Source organism: Cucumis sativus, chromosome 3, assembly GCF_000004075.3.
Source record: "Cucumis sativus cultivar 9930 chromosome 3, Cucumber_9930_V3, whole genome shotgun sequence".
Lineage (NCBI taxonomy): Eukaryota > Viridiplantae > Streptophyta > Magnoliopsida > Cucurbitales > Cucurbitaceae > Cucumis > Cucumis sativus.
Window position 1 is genome coordinate 38,034,016 of NC_026657.2, and position 16,408 is coordinate 38,050,423.

Genomic DNA, 16,408 nt, shown 5'->3' on the forward strand with positions numbered 1-16,408 from the left:
ATTAAAGCTAAAAAAGATAAATAGTTATAAACAATAAGACAAAATAAATTTAAGACAGAGTTTAATAAATTTAAATTTGGTTATATTACGTAAATAGTTTTAATATTTTGATATTTTTTAAAAGAATACGAAAATATATATAAAGAAAAGAAAATTAATTGATAACATTTTGGATCAAATTCAACGGACTAAAGTGGTAATTTGACACAAATCCAAATAAAATGGTAACTGAACAAGAACAGATCAAATCGACGCTTCACTTCCGAAACGCTAATCAATCGTCAATCATCGATTTCATCAGAAGCGGAAGAAGAAGAAGAAGAAGAAGTAGTAGGTTCTGTAGGGTAAGATTCTCCTCGGGTGGAAGAGGATGTCATGTTGTTCGTCCTTATCCGCGGCTCCTTCATCTATGTCTTTGATTACCAACCGCAAATTCACGAGTTCTGTCAATAAACCTCTGATTGTTTCCATGAATTCTCGCTTCAGAGCTTCTGCAGAAGTTCCCGATTTTCTTCCTGCTGACTGGTGCGCATAAATTTCTCTTTTCTCTGATTCATTTTCATTTCTCGAGTTTTGGCGTCGCAGTTTTGTATAGCAGAGTTTGATCTCGAGAGAAATAGGAAGATGATGATGATTATGTTATTATTCGATTGTGTATCCACATGCCTGAATTTTCGACCAACTCGTGCTTTTATCGAGAAAGATGACGATTGTGTTTGGTTTTGATCAATCAGGCTTCCCCGTTTGGTTAATGCGACAAATTTCTTCTTTATGTCTCATTCAGCGACGTTAACGTATATAGGCATAAATCTTCGCACAGAAACTAAATTTTTTCTTCATAGGATTGTTCGTGACGAGTTAATAATTTTACCTGGTGATGGAATTCAGATTCCTGCTTTAGTTTCTCCATTCTTCCTCGGGCCAAAAAGTTTCATGAAAACTAAATATCTCCACTCATACTCTTCTGCAGGCACGATGCACACAAGAAGGATCCTATAGGTCCAAGACTACATGTAACTGTTCAACTATGCAAGTTAGTACTAGATTTTGTAGTTTTTTCTCTGTCAAGATCTTCATCTTGAAACTATCTATATAGTTCACTGCAGAAGAAGCTATTCAACACCAGCTAGATGCTCTGAGATACAATGATCGTCCCCACCAAGATTATGGAATTGAAGTCATGTACCAGGTAGTGAATTATGAAGATTTTTTGTTTTTTTTGTTTTTCTTTCATATTGAATACTTGTTTATTGACATGGTGGTCCGTAAATTAAACATATCTCAACAAATCACAGTTTGCAGGGTTCGATCCTCTTCGAAGGTCAACATATTTTGGTCCCTTCTTTGATTTGGGACAGGTATCATTTGAAACTTCAGCAATTTATACGTGCAATACTGTATCTGCTCGGTGTTTTCATGATTTGCTACATTTTTGACAGTGCAGTTTGAAAGATTTAGACGAGTATTCCACCATTCAACTTATCGTGTATTGTTAGGCCATAAAGAGAGAAAGATCTTGAGCAGTTTGTTTGTAGAGGAGGTAAATCATGCTCCATATTGGACTTGATTGATTCATATATTTATTATCAGACATGCTTAAGTTCAGCTCTATTCAGCTTCTTTCTTTCTTTCTTTCTTTCTTTCTTTCTTTTTTATACTTTCTTTGCCTGTAAATTTATTTCTGTGGAATAATATTGTGCCGATTTACAAACTCTGAAACAGAACCGATTCAAGCAGCGGGTATGGATACGAGGTTGTCGCCCCAAGGAAGAAGAAATATTTCAATTCACCATGGTTCAGGTTAGGCAATGCCACTTTTAATTGGTTGGGACTTGGGATTGATCGTTAGTAGTTCTGCACACAAATTCTTATTTCACTAAACTTTATAATAAAGGAATTCTTACGATTATTAAGTTTTTAATTGTTCTCTCATCAAAGAACATCTTTGGAGAATTTGAACCTGATATTGTCTTCCATTCCCAACCGAACATGCTTTCTTGGACTTCAATTAGCTGCCATTATATAACTATTGTTTCTTTCGGGGATCAGCCGTGACTATTACATGTACAGGTTGAAACTATTATATGTCTATCTACATCATTGCATCCTGCATGCTACATATAATACATATATTGATATTCGTGAGTGTTTGGTCAAGTCCAAGTACCCTAACTATTCTCACCGGACACCTACAGTATCAAATTGTACATATGAATATTGTTGAAAAGAGGCCTACAGTCACCCGGCAAGGACACGACGTGCCACATACATGCTAAATGACATTGTTTAAGTTGAGAGTACTTGTAGAAATATGAATACACAGCCTTGAATAATGAAAGGAATTTTGGCGTTGATTTGCAGAGGGTTGGGGGCTCGTGGGATGGGTATTGGCTTACAGAGAGTTTACTAAACGATGGGGATGCATTTAGTGGAGGCTTAGCTTATTAAGGAAAAGGACGTGGTGCCACAATTGGTTGGCTGGTTAGCAACCTTAGCACGGTATTGTTCCTTGTATATCTGAAATGTATATCATACGTCTTTGTTGTTGGGAACTCTTGTACGATTCTATAGAATTTGTATATATTTTTTTCATGGCTTCATTTTAACATCTCTATCGATTTTGAGTGCACGAGATTGGGATCCGTTGTGTGTTGACTTGAGCGGCGGTTGAGTCTCAAGGTTCAAGGTACAATAATCTTCTTGAGGCACGAGGGGAAAAGAAGTTGGGCTTGGGATTTGTTTTGAAGGCACACTATATATGAAAGTATTGCATAATAAAAAAAAAGAACGTAGTTGAAGTGGAAAAATTCTTAACACACTAGGTCGAATAGATATATAGTAATTCAGTTTTTTAAGCACCCCTTAATACAAGTATATTAACCACGGGATACTAAAACTAACATGCTCTGTTTGCCAATCTCATTATTTTAGTACAACAATCTGTATAGAGAGTTAACCATCTAACTTCAATGAAAAAAAAAATACATAACAATTTATTACTATTGAATTAGACTCACACGATCACGTTTTCTGTGTAAAGGAAATAAGCCTTCACCAAGTATATTGATATTATTCTAGCAGTTCAAATTTCCACTGCTTTTACATATACATGAATGCCAAGCCGCCATTACCATTAGGCATCCTAGAGAGTCGAGACCAAAAAAGACACCAAACACTTTTCAAGGTTTTACATGGTTTATCACAACCAAGCTTTTACGTATAACAGTCTATTGGAAAAAAAACAAAGACAATAACTCTCTATAACTCTTTAGAAAGTGAACCACAAATCCTCAAGTTCAGATGCAATTGGCAAAATTAAATTGGTTTTGCTGGCCATGTAGCTTGAGCAGACATGATTATTCCTACAATTACACCAAATAATCCGAGTGCACTTCCGAAGATCTCGATCACAAGAATCTTTACAAAAAGAGATGAGTTTTGGGCATCAGACAATGCACAACTGCTTCCAATAATCCCTACACATAACCTTTACAAACAAAACGTATCTCCCAGTTAAAAAATTTCAGTTGATGGATTTTTCTTCTTCCATTCTACTAAAGAAAAGGAAAGGTTTAAAGATGAAGAATCAAACCCGCAGAACAAGTTAGAAAAGCCGACAATAATCCCAGATGCAAAGATTGAATATCCTGCTGTTAGAGACTCAGGAGTATAAATTTGAGATGCTGGCACACTCTCCAGTTTTGTTTGTAAAATGATGGCCACAATGACACCATATATAGCCACAGCTTCACAGAAAATTACACTGAAAGAGAGAAAAGAATCATTCATTAGGACAGTCAAAACTTCATATTAATTACAAAAGACTCAAATCATCAAACAAGACCAATACCATAGTTACAAAAAGGTCTAGTGATTGACGAGCAGAAAGACACTTCAATCTTGACGACATTCTAAACCACCTCTAGATACTTGTTACTTGTTTCTTGTCAACACTATAGATAGCAAAGACATTTAACATATTGCACGGGTTGAAAAGTAGCAATCATTGTGAAAAGCACCGCTCGAATCAACAAATGATAATATCATAACAAAGCCCAACCATGGAAAATAAATTTGAGATTCAAAAGCATGAGTATAATCTCAAGCAATGAGGCACCATAAAGCAACAGAAAGTTTCCTCCCATTTTCAGTTGATCAATCTTCTCGGAACAAGTCAAAAAACAACACTACGAAGAGTGAAATCAGAACTCAGCAATTAGAATTAGTTTAAACTCCATCAAACTCCACGTACATCCAATAAGGAAACATAAACTCGGGATTGAGATTTGTTACCTAATTAAATTCTTGGAGGTAATACGCGGAGCTTTGATTGCAGCACCGATCAGACTACTTCCGGTTATGTAGATTCCCCTGAGATAACATAACAACAATCCAGAATTAGAGATATGAAAGCGCATGAATGCGAAGAAGTTGAAGAGAGAGAGAGAGAGAGAGAGTAAGGCTATAAATAGAAGAAACAAAATAAGGAGGTTGAAAAAGAGAATACCAGGCGGCTCCGAGGACAGAAACGCCGATGGAAATGGCAATGCCGACGGCAGAGAAGGTGTAAGGGGAAATTCTGACGAGGGCGTGGGACCAAGAGCTTAGAGATGCCGCCATTGTTGAGATAAGTTGCTTCTGGTGAAGGTGGTGGTGGGAAGGGAATTTTGTGGTTTCATCTTTGGGTTTGTGATTCGGAAGACGACGTGATTCGTGATTCGTTCTTGGTTGTGGGGTTAGGTTCGTGTTTTAAAAAACAATACCTTTTTATCTCTCTCGTTGGAATCTTGAATAAAGGGTAAAGAAAACAGAGCATAGTTTAGTAATAGTTCACAGTATAATTCTTTATGGAGGTGGAAGAATTGTTGTATGGAGAATACGGAGTTTCTCTTGCTCACCATTTTAGTTTTTGTTCCTAGCGCGGATTTAATTCAAAATAATTAATTATATAACACATATTTTTTAAAATTTATAAATATAACAAAATTTCTCGAATTCTATTTTGATACATTCTTAATTATTATTTATAAAATGGTCATTAATTACAATTTCTCTTAAACTATCGAAATGTTTTATCTTTTATGCTTGAGATTTTAGTTTTATTTTTTTTCAATTTGGCTCCTAAATTTGAAGTTTTAACATTTTGAACTTCAATTCTTCTTCAAATACTCTTTTTAAACTATTTGAGTGCTTATTAATGAATTTAAACTAATTAGGAAGTAAAGTTTTAAATTTAATTTTAAAGGTGGGGAAAAAGATTGAAATTTATTTAAGGTACGTTTGTGAAAACTATTTACAAAATATAACAAAATTTATTTACCTCTACCGCACTTTTAAATATTTTACTATTTTTTGTAAATAGTTTCAATTTGCTTAGTTATTTTAAATTTACTAAGATACATTTACCATTGAATTTGATAAAGTAAATATTTAGTGAAAATTAAGGTTAAAAGTATAAATATCCACACTCCATTAGTGAAATGAAACAAAACTCTAATATTAAAATTAAAACATTTATAACCTAACTACTAAATTAAAATCAAACTTAAAATTCAAAGGACTAGATATGTAACATTTTGAAATTCACAAACTAAATAGAAATCATAATCAAAACAATAGAGACAAAAAGGTATATTTCTTTTAAGAAAATGCAATAAAACGTAAAATTAGTGCCCGTGTATATGTGAACAAAATAAAGTGGGAGTTCACAACTCGACGTCTCCACCCCTATCCCTAAACACCTAAAACTAACTTAAAAAAGCAACACGAGTAGTTGAATTCAACTGACACTTGTATTTATTCAATGATAAAATATCTTGATTTTAAATTTCTCATTCCGACTATATTACAGTACATTAGAAAAAAACAACCTAAGAAGAAAAAGTCTATCTAAGAAATTCATTTATTTAACAATCTTTTTTAGGAATAAAAATCTATTTTTATCCTTAGATTTAAAAAAACTATTTACACAAAAATGACTCCAATAATATTATCGATTAACCCTAAACAATACCTAAAAGTACCAAAAAAAATTAAAATTAAAATAGTTACCTAAAATATATATATAGAAAATATGATAACTACATGGGAAATAAAAATGAATTGTATAATTAAAATCTATAGTGATTTTCCTTCGTCTAGCGTTTGTAGTCCAACGGTTAGGATAATTGCCTTCCAAGCAATAGACCCGGGTTCGACTCCCGGCAAACGCATTTTTTTTAAATCTTTTATAATTCTGTCTAATCCACCACACGTGTTAAATTCTTCCGTCCACCGTCACGTTATCTCTAACGTTTCCTCTAACGGCCATCCCTATATTATATACATAATACAATTACAACAAATCATCCCTTCGGCTTTTCCACTTGTTTTGTGTATCAAATTAAGAAACGGAGGCAATGGCTTTAAGAATCAACTGCTCATCTTCTTCACTTCTTCTCCTTCCTCAAGCTCCCCATTCCAATTCCTTCCACTCTACAAAATCGTCTAAATTATCTCTGTAAGTCTTCATCAAATCACCACTCAATCTCTCTCTTCCGATTCTATATATAACGAATAAAACCGATATCTGTTTCGCAACTGTTTTTTTCATCTTTCAATTTCTCGATTGACTTCAGGAAAGAAGATGAACGATCATGGAGAAGTCGTCGAAGCGTATGCGCTTTAGGTTTAGCGAGTTTGATTTTCGCAATCGAAATCAGCGACGTCTTCATTGCTAGTGAATCTCTTGCTGTGGAATCGCCGCCGCAAGTACTTGTGGATTATTACTCACGGATCAGGCGTATGAAGAAGATATCGAGATGGAGCGATAAGATCAGAAAATGCGCTCCATGGCGAGCGAATTCGTTGGAGATCATTGTGCCGGAGAACCTCCCGAGGGCGTCACAGCGTCGGAAGTGGGAAGGAATTGCATATAATGAATTCATAGATGTGAAGAAGAACGCTCCTCCGGGAATTCAAGTAAGTGCTTCTGAAATTAGCTCTGATAATTACTGTTTCTCTTTGTAAAATTTGTATGGATTTTACTTAGAAAGTCGTTTGATCAATCAATCACATGACTGGGTATATTGTTAATATTGCTTGTTTCGGTTGTTGTATCAATGAAATCCAAGTACAGATCGGCGTTGTTGTAGTACATGATGCAGTACGTTACATATTAATTAATTAAACTTCAAACCAATTCCGCTTTGCCATAAACGGCCCAATAATGTATTATTGGGCCGCTTTTCTCCACTATAGTGGCCCAATTATGGAAGTTAATAGCGTTTTGGTATGAAAATACTTATAAATTGGAAGGAGTGCTCCACTCTTTACTTATAAATTCTTCAATTCAGTACGGGCAGATGGAAGGTAAGTCATTGCTCGTCCGGTCAAGACTGCCCAAATGTTTATTTATATGTGTATATATGTTTCTTTGTATATGTATGTATATATGTAATATAGGTATGTATGTATGTTAAATTAACCATAAACCAATTTTTATTGCCTAAAATACACACACATATACATGTATATATTTAAACACAATTTCATTTTGTTTTGTATAAGTTTATATACAAAAAAAATTTTAAATTTAAGACGGGTTTGATTTTTAGTTTTTTTAAATTAAAACATACCAACTTTATTTTCATAGGTTGTTATTTAGTTTAGTCAGAAAATTTTTTAAAAATAGAAGATTTGACAAACTATTTACAATTGATAGCAAAATTTTAATTCCATTCCAAAATAGATAACATGGAGTGGGTTTAAATAATTATCATAATTATGATTAGGATTATTATACTTTTTCTCTTATTTCACTCCCTCCTTTTACTATTTCACGTTCCTCTTCTCTTATTCCTCATCCTTCATTTCTCCTATATGTCACTGTTTCTTACTCTATCATTTCATTATTTTCCATTTCTCCAAACTTTGATTATAATAACCTAAATTATAAGAATTTGTACCAAAAAACATAGTATAATAACTCGTCAACTATAATAACTACATATTATAATAACTTATTTCATGCTCTAATATCCTTGAAAGACAAAATCTATTACACTTAATTTTTGTATAAATAGTTTGTTTGTTGTTTTGTTTCTTTTTATTTTGAAAATTTCACATTTTAAAATATAGACACAATGGGATAGAATAAAGTAAATTTGGTTGCATAACTAACTAGAGATATCAAAAGTTCTAATTCTTTTAATATATTATTAGTCCTTCTAAATGAAACTAGTGGATAAATTTGTTCGACTATGCTATTTGAGTAACAAAATGTACGAAATTATAAACTCTATATTGAAATATTAACTTGATATACAAAATACTACTATGTAAACAACAATCTTATATCACACTTTTTTTAGAAATTCATTGAATAATAATTATATTTTGGTAAAAAAAAAAAACATAATGTAAATGTTAACTTGAATATATAGACAATCAATTACTACAATCAAAATTTCTTAGTTGAAGCATATATTCATAGACAATAAATCATTCAAAGGTATTGAAGTACTAATGAAAACAACAAAATTACTGGATATGTTAGTTATACTTTAAAATTCGAGAGCATGATCACATCAACCACTATACTTTATGCAGTTTTTGTAATTTGCTCACATTGAAAAACTCATATACCCATTTACTCATTTTATAAATATTTGATAGAAGCTAGTCTCAATATTTTAAAAAATATATATTTATCCACTAATTTTACTAAGAAGGATCAATTATATATTAAAAAAGAATTAGAACTTTTGATATTCACAAATAACAAGGTTTTAGAATTTTAGTTTGTTAGTTTATTAGCAAAATGATCCAATATAAGAAAAATTATCAAATTTTCTATACAATTATGCGTCATTTTGCTGAAAGAACTTATTTGTTTATATAAAATACTTTATTGGTTTTCAAATAAAATATTTGAATGTTTAATATTTTCAAATTAAATTTATTATTGTTAAAAAAAACATGAATATATAATATAATAAACACTCAACTTATAAGATTTTCATGTTTTTAAACCCAATCTAACTCCAACGAGTTAATAACTCAATCCAAACTATATGGATGGAATCAGATTACTTTTTTGAAACCCTTATATATAGTTTATAAATATGCATATGATTGATAACTTATAGAGTAAGATAAACTCAACTACTATATCCTAACCTAATTGGATTGTCAATGTTAACGTAGGCTTAACAATTTCTTAAAAAATTAAGTACTAATTGATTAGGGATGACAAAGTGGAATAAAGAAATGGACTCTCCATCTCAAATCACACAACAACCTTTTCCCCCGTCTCTCAAATTCCTAATTTGTTTTAGATGAAAACATTGAGATATCATCAGAACTTTCGTTAGTTCTAAATGGTTGAAGAGAACAGTTGGAATTTTCTAATTTACACGAACACACCATATCACCATATCACCATCTTACATTTTCATGTAAGTAATGTAAGTACACATGAGGATGATGTGATATATACATATACCATCAACATGTGTTGAAGATCAAAAGCTCCACATGACCAAGAGATATGTGGATATAAACACAATTAAAAAATATTTTACACTTTCAACCCGATAAATAGAGGCGGTACTAAAATTAAAATATTAATAAAAATCCATGTATGTGTAATTTAGGTCGAGTTTGGTACAACTTTATTTTTGTTTATTTCTCTCTTAAATTTTGTATATTTTTAACTCTTGAGTTATTGATAATTTTCTTTTTAAAAAAACTTATAACTACGATATATTGAGCCAATTGACCGAACCAAAGTCGGTTGGTAGGAGAATGAGAAGGGTTGACTAATGTCGGTTTGAAAAAATTTCAAATCATAATTTTTCTTAAAAAAATCAAAGAGCTAAACCAACACAACCTACTAGCAACCCAAAACCAACTACCGCCTTTTATCTTTCGACTATCAAGGTCGGCTTGAACTTTTTTACTAAACCCACTATAGTTAATATATAGTGGCGGTTTTAGTAGAAAAATCAATTATAACTAATGAATGGTTTAGGATTTATAAAGTTAAAAAGAAAAAAAAAATCAAATGAATGCAGGAAGGAATTGAAATTTTTAAATGGGAAAAAGCAAGAAAAAAAAACCCAAAGTACCCATTTACCAAAGTGGCATAATGGAAGCATTAGCACTCCCATTTTAATCTCAAAATCAAAATAACCAAAATAGCCTTGAAAAAAAGAGTCTACCCATGATATGATATGACATTACATCTTATTAGGGGCAAAAAGAAGTATAACCTAATTTTCCACTACTCTTCACAATAAGATAATATGGAAATTTTGATAGCAAGCTTTGAAGGCAACCAACTTCTTTTATGCATCAAACAAATATTAGCGAACCCCATCCCCTTAAGCAAGCAATTGACTGTTTTTGTATTTGCTAAAAATATAAATAACGACAATGCTCATGAAAACTGGACTTAACAACAATACTTTCTATTATAAATCTCTTCACCCTTGAGTTTTGGCTAATTACCTCTTGCTACGACGAGAATGGCGAGGGCGGGATGGGGATGGAAAGAAAGCCGTTGTCGTCGCCTTAACAAAGCAATTCACTGTTATTTGGAGAAACAAGAAACTGATAGACGAAAATGGCAATAAGATTGGATCTAACAGTAATCTTACGATTTAGCTTTCTTTTTACTGTTCAGCATTGAGATCTGCTGCACGAACAGCTTTTTGGGTCTCTTCCGCTGCAACGCTGCGTGGATGATCACCTACAGCTACAGCCAGAATGTTGGTTTTGGTTTGTAATTTATTGGGTATAAAAGCCATTAAAATGAACCTAAATGAAAAAGATTGCATCAGCAAACTCGCAATCAACTTTCTAACAAAGTAAAATCTTACTATTGAGTCTTGAAAACCTGATAGATAGCTGTAAGAATCCATGATCGCATATACTAATATATTTTGTTGTTAATAATCATACTCAGGTAATCCGATCTTCTTTTTAAGTTAGAATCACCTGCTTGTGTCGAGATCGGAGTATCGCCAACACCTCGACTGGTGGATATCAAACTATGATATAACTTTCCATGATAATCTTTAGCTGATTCTTGCTCACTAGGTATCCTAGTTATATTTAATTTAGGTGCTAAATTTGTTGACCAAGAGCCCCCATTTGATCCAGCTAAGGCCATTATAATATCAGCCTGAAAAATATTCGGCAACAAGTGCTGAGATTAATGGATAATTAATTAACAATAAAAGAGATTAAACATGCAAACATGATTCTTCCTTCTAAAACGTGGTCAGTTGCTAACAAATATGAACTAGGAAACGAAAGATGTGGAACAAATTTTATACATTTCTTGACTTGTAATTAGATGGCACTTTACTCATGTATGTTGCCATTTACTCATTTGACTCAAAACTTTAGCATAGCTAAGTCTCGATTAAGTATGCCGGAACCTATATTCCAATTGCCCATTTGATACAAAATTTGTAGAAGCCAAAGTCGATAAATCTTTACCAAGTATGCATGGGGAGCTTGTCAGTTCAAAAGTCCAAGAAAAAATGAGAATAGTATAACGCATACTTATAAATCCAGATTGGTTTCAAATGAAGCATTTGCCATATAGGAAAAAATACCTTGTTTGGATGGACATCATCAAAAACATGAGCTTGACCGCCGTAGAAAATAGTCATCTGTCTGTTGTCGGAATCAAGACCCTGCTGACTGTCACAATATATTTAAACACACAGCACTATTAGGTCGGTTCACTACTCCACCTATACGTCTGTTTGTTTTGTCATCTATTTTTTACAAATGGTTTCAAAATTTCAAATTAATTTTTGGGGCGGGGGGAATTGCATTGAAAAACATGTATTTGGTTTTGGAAATTGACTAAAAATTTAAATGGTTACTTAAAGAAAGATGAAAACAGGGGAGAAACACAGTTTTCAAAAACCAAGTGGCAATCAATTGAGACCTTAATTGTTGAAGAACAAATGAAAATGTAAGCTGTTCAAAATGATCAGCGGTCTGGAATCTACCTTGAAGGGTTAGAAGATTTGTATGCTAAACTTTCGGTCTTGGTCTTCTGCTTGTCACAACTTTGCAACATTTGAGATGAGTGTCTTTGATCATGTCGAGCATTAAAGCTACTTAAGAGTCCAGGGTTTTTCATCCCAGTTCTAGATCCTTCATCAGCAGCAGATTGAGAAATATTGGAAGGAGCAACATTAAATTCCCTTGAAGAATTGGAAGCTATTTGATGAACACGAGGCACAAACTGACTCCCAAGTGAAGAATTTAGTGCAGAACTCATGTTTGATGGAATAGGTCTCTCCCATTTGGAAACACTAGGATTGAATCTAGTGCCAAGAGAATGTTGTGTGAGGGAAGAAGAAGCAATTCGTGGTGGCTGCATACTGTAGACCACCTCATTATCGTTGTATCTTGGTCGATCTCCACCAGCTCCATTTTGTAGTATCTGATACAAGATCAAAGAAATTTATATCAAATTATCCATTAAAATCTTTTTCGCTCCCACGTGAGTACGACTAAAGAAACTAAAAGCTGTCAAAACCTTCACTGCATGCGACTCTCAAGAGAGTCAGAGGCTTACATGAGGAATTTGGTTTCTATATGGTCCCATGAAAGCAGAATCTGGATTACCACGTTTAATCCCAGCTATTCGGTTACCGTTTTCAGGTCCAGATATATCATTCCTTGGACTATAGAATGGAACCCCTTCAAGGTAATCACAAACCTGATTTTCTATCAAAAGTGAGGAAAGAACAGAGTAAATTTCAAATCAGACAGATGTGAGATGACACTTGAAAATAAAGCAAAAGGCCACAGTAAGGATTCAAAATTATATACATCAGTAAGTTCAGTTCAAACTTCACAGATGAAACAAAATAAGGAATAGAAATGCACGTCACAACACTCAGTTCAAGGAGAGATATACAAGCTGAATGAGACTTTTGGCCTGAGTAGGAAGAAATTAACAAAGGGAAAGGAAGATTCTAGGAAAAAATAAGTGTAGTTTCCATTTCAGAATAGCATATAGTTTTAAAAAAACAGAACTAAAAGAGATAACCAAATGGAAAAGAGGTCTTTCAGAAAGCTTCAAACCAATGGTGACCTCAAAGAAAACAAACCATTACACTTTACAGTGACATAAAGAGCAAAAGGAAAGAGCGTTGCAGACAGAAATTCTACGTTGCAGGAAGAAAATTTGAATAAAACTACCGAAGTCAACTTTATACAGAAAAGACGAGTTCACACATAATAATCAATATTTTATAATCAAAAGCTGCCTAATAAAAAAAATGTAACAAAAAATGAAGAATCACGCTCAATGAGAATCGAGAAACTATCAGAAGACGATAACGATCGGAATATTCATCAAAACAAAAGGAAAACAGAAAAAATCGAAGTCATTCAGGCCAAAAGGAGAAGCAATTAAACAAAGGCAATAAAAACTAAATAACCTAGAAAAACGCAAATTGAAGATAGTGAATGTTAATTAAACAGACCAGACGCAAGATCGGAGGCAGCGGAGATGAGTCCACGGCCACCACTGGATGAAGCCAAAGCCGACGGCGGCGTCGATGCCTCTGAGAAGCTTACATCCGGCGTCTTCGCGGCCAAGAGTACGGAAGCATCTTTCGTCTTAATGCCAAGAAAATCATGGAAGATCGCATTACCTAACTGTGGAACCTGACTCGTACTCTTCTTCTCACCATTGCTGCAGTAACCAGCATCGGAATAAGCGCCTTGACGAGCCATTAGAGACAGAACCACAAGCAACGCCTCTTTACGAAAGCATCCATTTCACTCTGCATAAAGAGCAAGAGTGTAGAGAACAACAAAAGACAAGAAACTCGGTTTTTGAAAAGAAACATACAGAGAACCAAAAACAAGAAAAAGGTAAAAAGAATCAGAAGAGAGAGGAAACTGAAAGAATCAGGCTCTTTTCTCGAGATAAACAGCACAGAAAAAGCATCTTGAGAAACTTCCCGACGCCGGCGCCGGTGAGGCTATTTGATTAAATGATGAGAAATTCAGTAATATCGTAAACGAATTTTGTTGCAGAATAAGGAAATTTTGAAGAGGTGTGAAGCTCATCAAAATCAAAATCAAAATCACATGGAGAAAGAAATATGAATGATGAAAGATTTAGAAGGATGGAGACAGACAGCTTCTTCAGTCCATTGGAGAGAAAAATGAAATTATGGGTTTTAAGTTGCAAATTTTTTAGTTAAATTTGGTTTATTTGTGATTAAAATATAATCATTGTGTACTTAAATAAAATGTTCAAGCTTGTCTTCTCCGTTTTGCTTTTTAATATTTACTCTCAAATTTATCTGCCTCATATTTATTTATTTCTTACAGCATAATTAATAGAAAAGTGGAAAAGTAATTAAATTTCATATAGATAATTTTCAAAATATATTTCTAACAGTCAAATCGATCCATCATTTTCTAAAAAGATTAATTAAAAATATACAATCGGTTGATAGAGATAGAAATCGGCTTAATTTTCAATAAAAATTCAAACGAAAAATGTTTTTTTTAAACTATTGTAGTTAACACGAGCATGATTGGACTATGTTAGATATTATATTAAATTTGTCTTCACTTAGTTTTTATATTAATCGAGTGATATGCAACAATGATGTTTAATATTAATTTTCATTTCTTGGATATTTTTTGATATTTCAAGCCCGTGAAGAGTGTTAAATATTGTATAAATTATAGAATCAAACTATCAAATTAATGATGGGTAATTGGTGTCTTTTTTATGCTAGGATTAAATTAACAAATTGCTTAACTTTATACTTTATTATATTTCAAATTAACACCTTGGTTTAAATATTATTTGCCTATCTCTATTTTTAGTTGTGTTCCTATCGGTTTTTGTACTTTTAGAATAATATATTTGGTCTACATATTTTCACTTTTTTCCCACCTTAGTCCATGTACTTTCAAATCATATATTTTGGTATTTATAATTATTGTCAAAATCATTATTTTTATTACTCCATTTACATTTTTTTCATATTTCGTTATTTTGTATCGAAGTTTTAAAAATATGGATCAAAATAGTCTAAAAAAATACATTTTAGTCTTCAAATTTGGATGAATACGAGTGTTTAGTTCATGAAGATAAGAAAATGAACTTTAGTTCCTATGTTATAGTAATAGACCCCTTTGATAATTTTCAAAATGAATATTTATTTTTTTTTGTTTGAATAATTATAGTTTTCGTGTTTTAAAAAATAGGTTTAAAAGATAGAAGTATTTTTGTTTTTTTAAAAATTATTATACGATATTTAAAAAAAAAAAAGATTTAGAGAAGATATGAATTTAAGAAAATATCATTCTAATTTAAAAATTCATATAATTATTTAAAATAAAAGTATAAAAGTATCTGATGAATTTTAGAAAACTAAAAACTGGAAAAGATATATCTCGAAAACTCAAGAACCAAATAAGTGAATCTATGGTTATAAACGTGATATATTTTAAAACTCATGGACTAAATGCACGTATTGTTCAATACTTAGTAATTAAAAAAATAATTTTTCATTTTCTCTCTTTCAAAATATTTTTTTATAAAAAAATTGCATAAATTAAATGAACAAAAGTAAAAAATGCAGATATGAAAATAAACATTTGAAATACAATAACCAAAAGAAAAGAAAGAAAATGCATGGACCAAAATATCCATAAATGAGACATCAATATCAAATATCAACAATTGATATTTTCAAAATCTCTATTCCATTTTCTTTTCAATAACCATTTAAATTTAAAAATTTTCATTCTTTATTTCAATCTAAAAAATATATATATTTTTATAAAGTTGGGAGAGCGAAATATTCAATCTCTAACTTTGGGGAAAAAATATTTAATAACATTAAATATATATATTATATGTTAGATATTTTATTTTTGAATATCACTTTTTTGTCCTTTATTTTTTATGTTTATTGTATAGTAAGAGAATATTTCTATTTGGACCTCATGAAATGACAGAAGATATTTTTCATGTGTATTTCTCAAGTTAGGAATTAATATAAAGTCAATGCCACTTTTTCTCTTGTATTTTAAGTCTTTTTTCCTTCAATTTTTAATTCAATTCAGGGGAAAAAAACCCATCTTTTGTCTTTTTATTGAAAATCAATTAAAATTTTATTTTATGATTTTAGATTCACTTAATTAAATAAATACTACAAATTCTAAAAACAGCATTTTTTTTTTTTTTGTATTCAGATCTTGAGTTTTGAATTTTAAAATACAAATTCATATTAAATAAATATAAAAATTTTAAAATTACATAGACTCTATTATTTTTTTAAAAAATAATTAAAATATGTGTATTACAACGTATAATTTAGACTAATATGCAAAAACAACCAACTTATTTATAAATACT

The 16,408-nt window shown here is 31.7% G+C and overlaps 4 protein-coding genes and 1 non-coding gene across 10 annotated transcripts; 3 read left to right on the forward strand and 2 right to left on the reverse strand.

Annotated features, from left to right (window-relative positions):
• The first annotated feature begins 201 nt into the window (after positions 1–201).
• LOC101205248 (hypothetical protein) lies at positions 202–2,606 on the forward strand. 3 transcript variants are annotated; one of them, XM_031883558.1, is made up of 7 exons: positions 202–525; positions 971–1,033; positions 1,097–1,189; positions 1,296–1,358; positions 1,445–1,540; positions 1,723–1,800; positions 2,362–2,606. In XM_031883558.1, exons 2-7 carry the CDS (start codon positions 1,028–1,030, stop codon positions 2,446–2,448), a joined length of 423 nt encoding a protein of 140 aa, XP_031739418.1. In that variant the 5' UTR covers positions 202–525; positions 971–1,027; the 3' UTR covers positions 2,449–2,606. The 3 variants fall into 3 exon arrangements, with proteins under 3 accessions (XP_031739418.1, XP_031739417.1, XP_004136341.2); XM_031883557.1 differs by lacking the exon at positions 2,362–2,606 and adding an exon at positions 2,196–2,355 and having other exon boundaries at positions 203–525; positions 971–1,013; XM_004136293.3 differs by having other exon boundaries at positions 206–525; positions 971–1,013.
• A 364-nt stretch (positions 2,607–2,970) lies between these two features.
• On the reverse strand, positions 2,971–4,816 carry LOC101205012 (V-type proton ATPase subunit c''2). The gene is made up of 4 exons (XM_004136292.3): positions 4,508–4,816; positions 4,294–4,371; positions 3,593–3,763; positions 2,971–3,487 (listed from the first exon to the last, which is right to left on the reverse strand). The coding sequence occupies exons 1-4, from the start codon at positions 4,618–4,620 to the stop codon at positions 3,316–3,318; spliced, it is 534 nt and encodes a 177-aa protein (XP_004136340.1). The 5' UTR covers positions 4,621–4,816; the 3' UTR covers positions 2,971–3,315.
• Positions 4,817–6,140: 1,324 nt separating this feature from the next.
• TRNAG-UCC lies at positions 6,141–6,212 on the forward strand. The gene has a single exon. It is a non-coding gene; the product is annotated as a tRNA-Gly (tRNA).
• A 134-nt stretch (positions 6,213–6,346) lies between these two features.
• On the forward strand, positions 6,347–7,189 carry LOC101204764. Its single transcript, XM_004136291.3, has 2 exons — positions 6,347–6,499; positions 6,618–7,189. The coding sequence occupies exons 1-2, from the start codon at positions 6,399–6,401 to the stop codon at positions 7,006–7,008; spliced, it is 492 nt and encodes a 163-aa protein (XP_004136339.1). The 5' UTR covers positions 6,347–6,398; the 3' UTR covers positions 7,009–7,189.
• A 2,933-nt stretch (positions 7,190–10,122) lies between these two features.
• Positions 10,123–14,193, reverse strand: LOC101204521 (protein TIFY 8). 4 transcript variants are annotated; one of them, XM_011654191.2, is made up of 7 exons: positions 13,503–14,192; positions 12,587–12,738; positions 12,012–12,451; positions 11,607–11,694; positions 10,981–11,167; positions 10,641–10,732; positions 10,123–10,553 (listed from the first exon to the last, which is right to left on the reverse strand). In XM_011654191.2, exons 1-6 carry the CDS (start codon positions 13,753–13,755, stop codon positions 10,656–10,658), a joined length of 1,197 nt encoding a protein of 398 aa, XP_011652493.1. In that variant the 5' UTR covers positions 13,756–14,192; the 3' UTR covers positions 10,123–10,553; positions 10,641–10,655. The 4 variants fall into 4 exon arrangements, 3 of the variants coding, with proteins under 3 accessions (XP_011652493.1, XP_004136338.1, XP_011652494.1); XM_004136290.3 differs by having other exon boundaries at positions 10,641–10,738; positions 13,503–14,191; XR_004215451.1 differs by lacking the exon at positions 10,123–10,553 and having other exon boundaries at positions 10,619–10,738; positions 10,863–11,167; positions 13,503–14,193.
• Between the last annotated feature and the right edge of the window lie 2,215 nt (positions 14,194–16,408).

Bases quoted from the DNA above. Each gene is read 5' to 3' on its own strand.
- LOC101204764 (XM_004136291.3), top strand. From the start codon at position 6,399: ATGGCTTTAAGAATCAACTGCTCATCTTCTTCACTTCTTCTCCTTCCT. The intron at 6,500-6,617 runs GTAAGTCTTCAT...GATTGACTTCAG, and splicing joins AAATCGTCTAAATTATCTCT to GAAAGAAGATGAACGATCAT.
- LOC101205248 (XM_004136293.3), top strand. From the start codon at position 371: ATGTCATGTTGTTCGTCCTTATCCGCGGCTCCTTCATCTATGTCTTTG. The intron at 1,190-1,295 runs GTAGTGAATTAT...AACAAATCACAG, and splicing joins GAATTGAAGTCATGTACCAG to TTTGCAGGGTTCGATCCTCT. The intron at 1,359-1,444 runs GTATCATTTGAA...TTGACAGTGCAG, and splicing joins CCTTCTTTGATTTGGGACAG to TTTGAAAGATTTAGACGAGT.
- LOC101204521 (XM_004136290.3), bottom strand. From the start codon at position 13,755: ATGGCTCGTCAAGGCGCTTATTCCGATGCTGGTTACTGCAGCAATGGT. The intron at 12,739-13,502 runs GTCTGTTTAATT...CACTTTTGATAG, and splicing joins TGCCTCCGATCTTGCGTCTG to AAAATCAGGTTTGTGATTAC. The intron at 12,452-12,586 runs GTAAGCCTCTGA...ATCTTGTATCAG, and splicing joins ATAGAAACCAAATTCCTCAT to ATACTACAAAATGGAGCTGG.
- LOC101205012 (XM_004136292.3), bottom strand. From the start codon at position 4,620: ATGGCGGCATCTCTAAGCTCTTGGTCCCACGCCCTCGTCAGAATTTCC. The intron at 3,764-4,293 runs GTAACAAATCTC...TCTCTCTTTCAG, and splicing joins ACCTCCAAGAATTTAATTAG to TGTAATTTTCTGTGAAGCTG. The intron at 3,488-3,592 runs GTTTGATTCTTC...TTGTTTGTAAAG, and splicing joins TTTTCTAACTTGTTCTGCGG to GTTATGTGTAGGGATTATTG.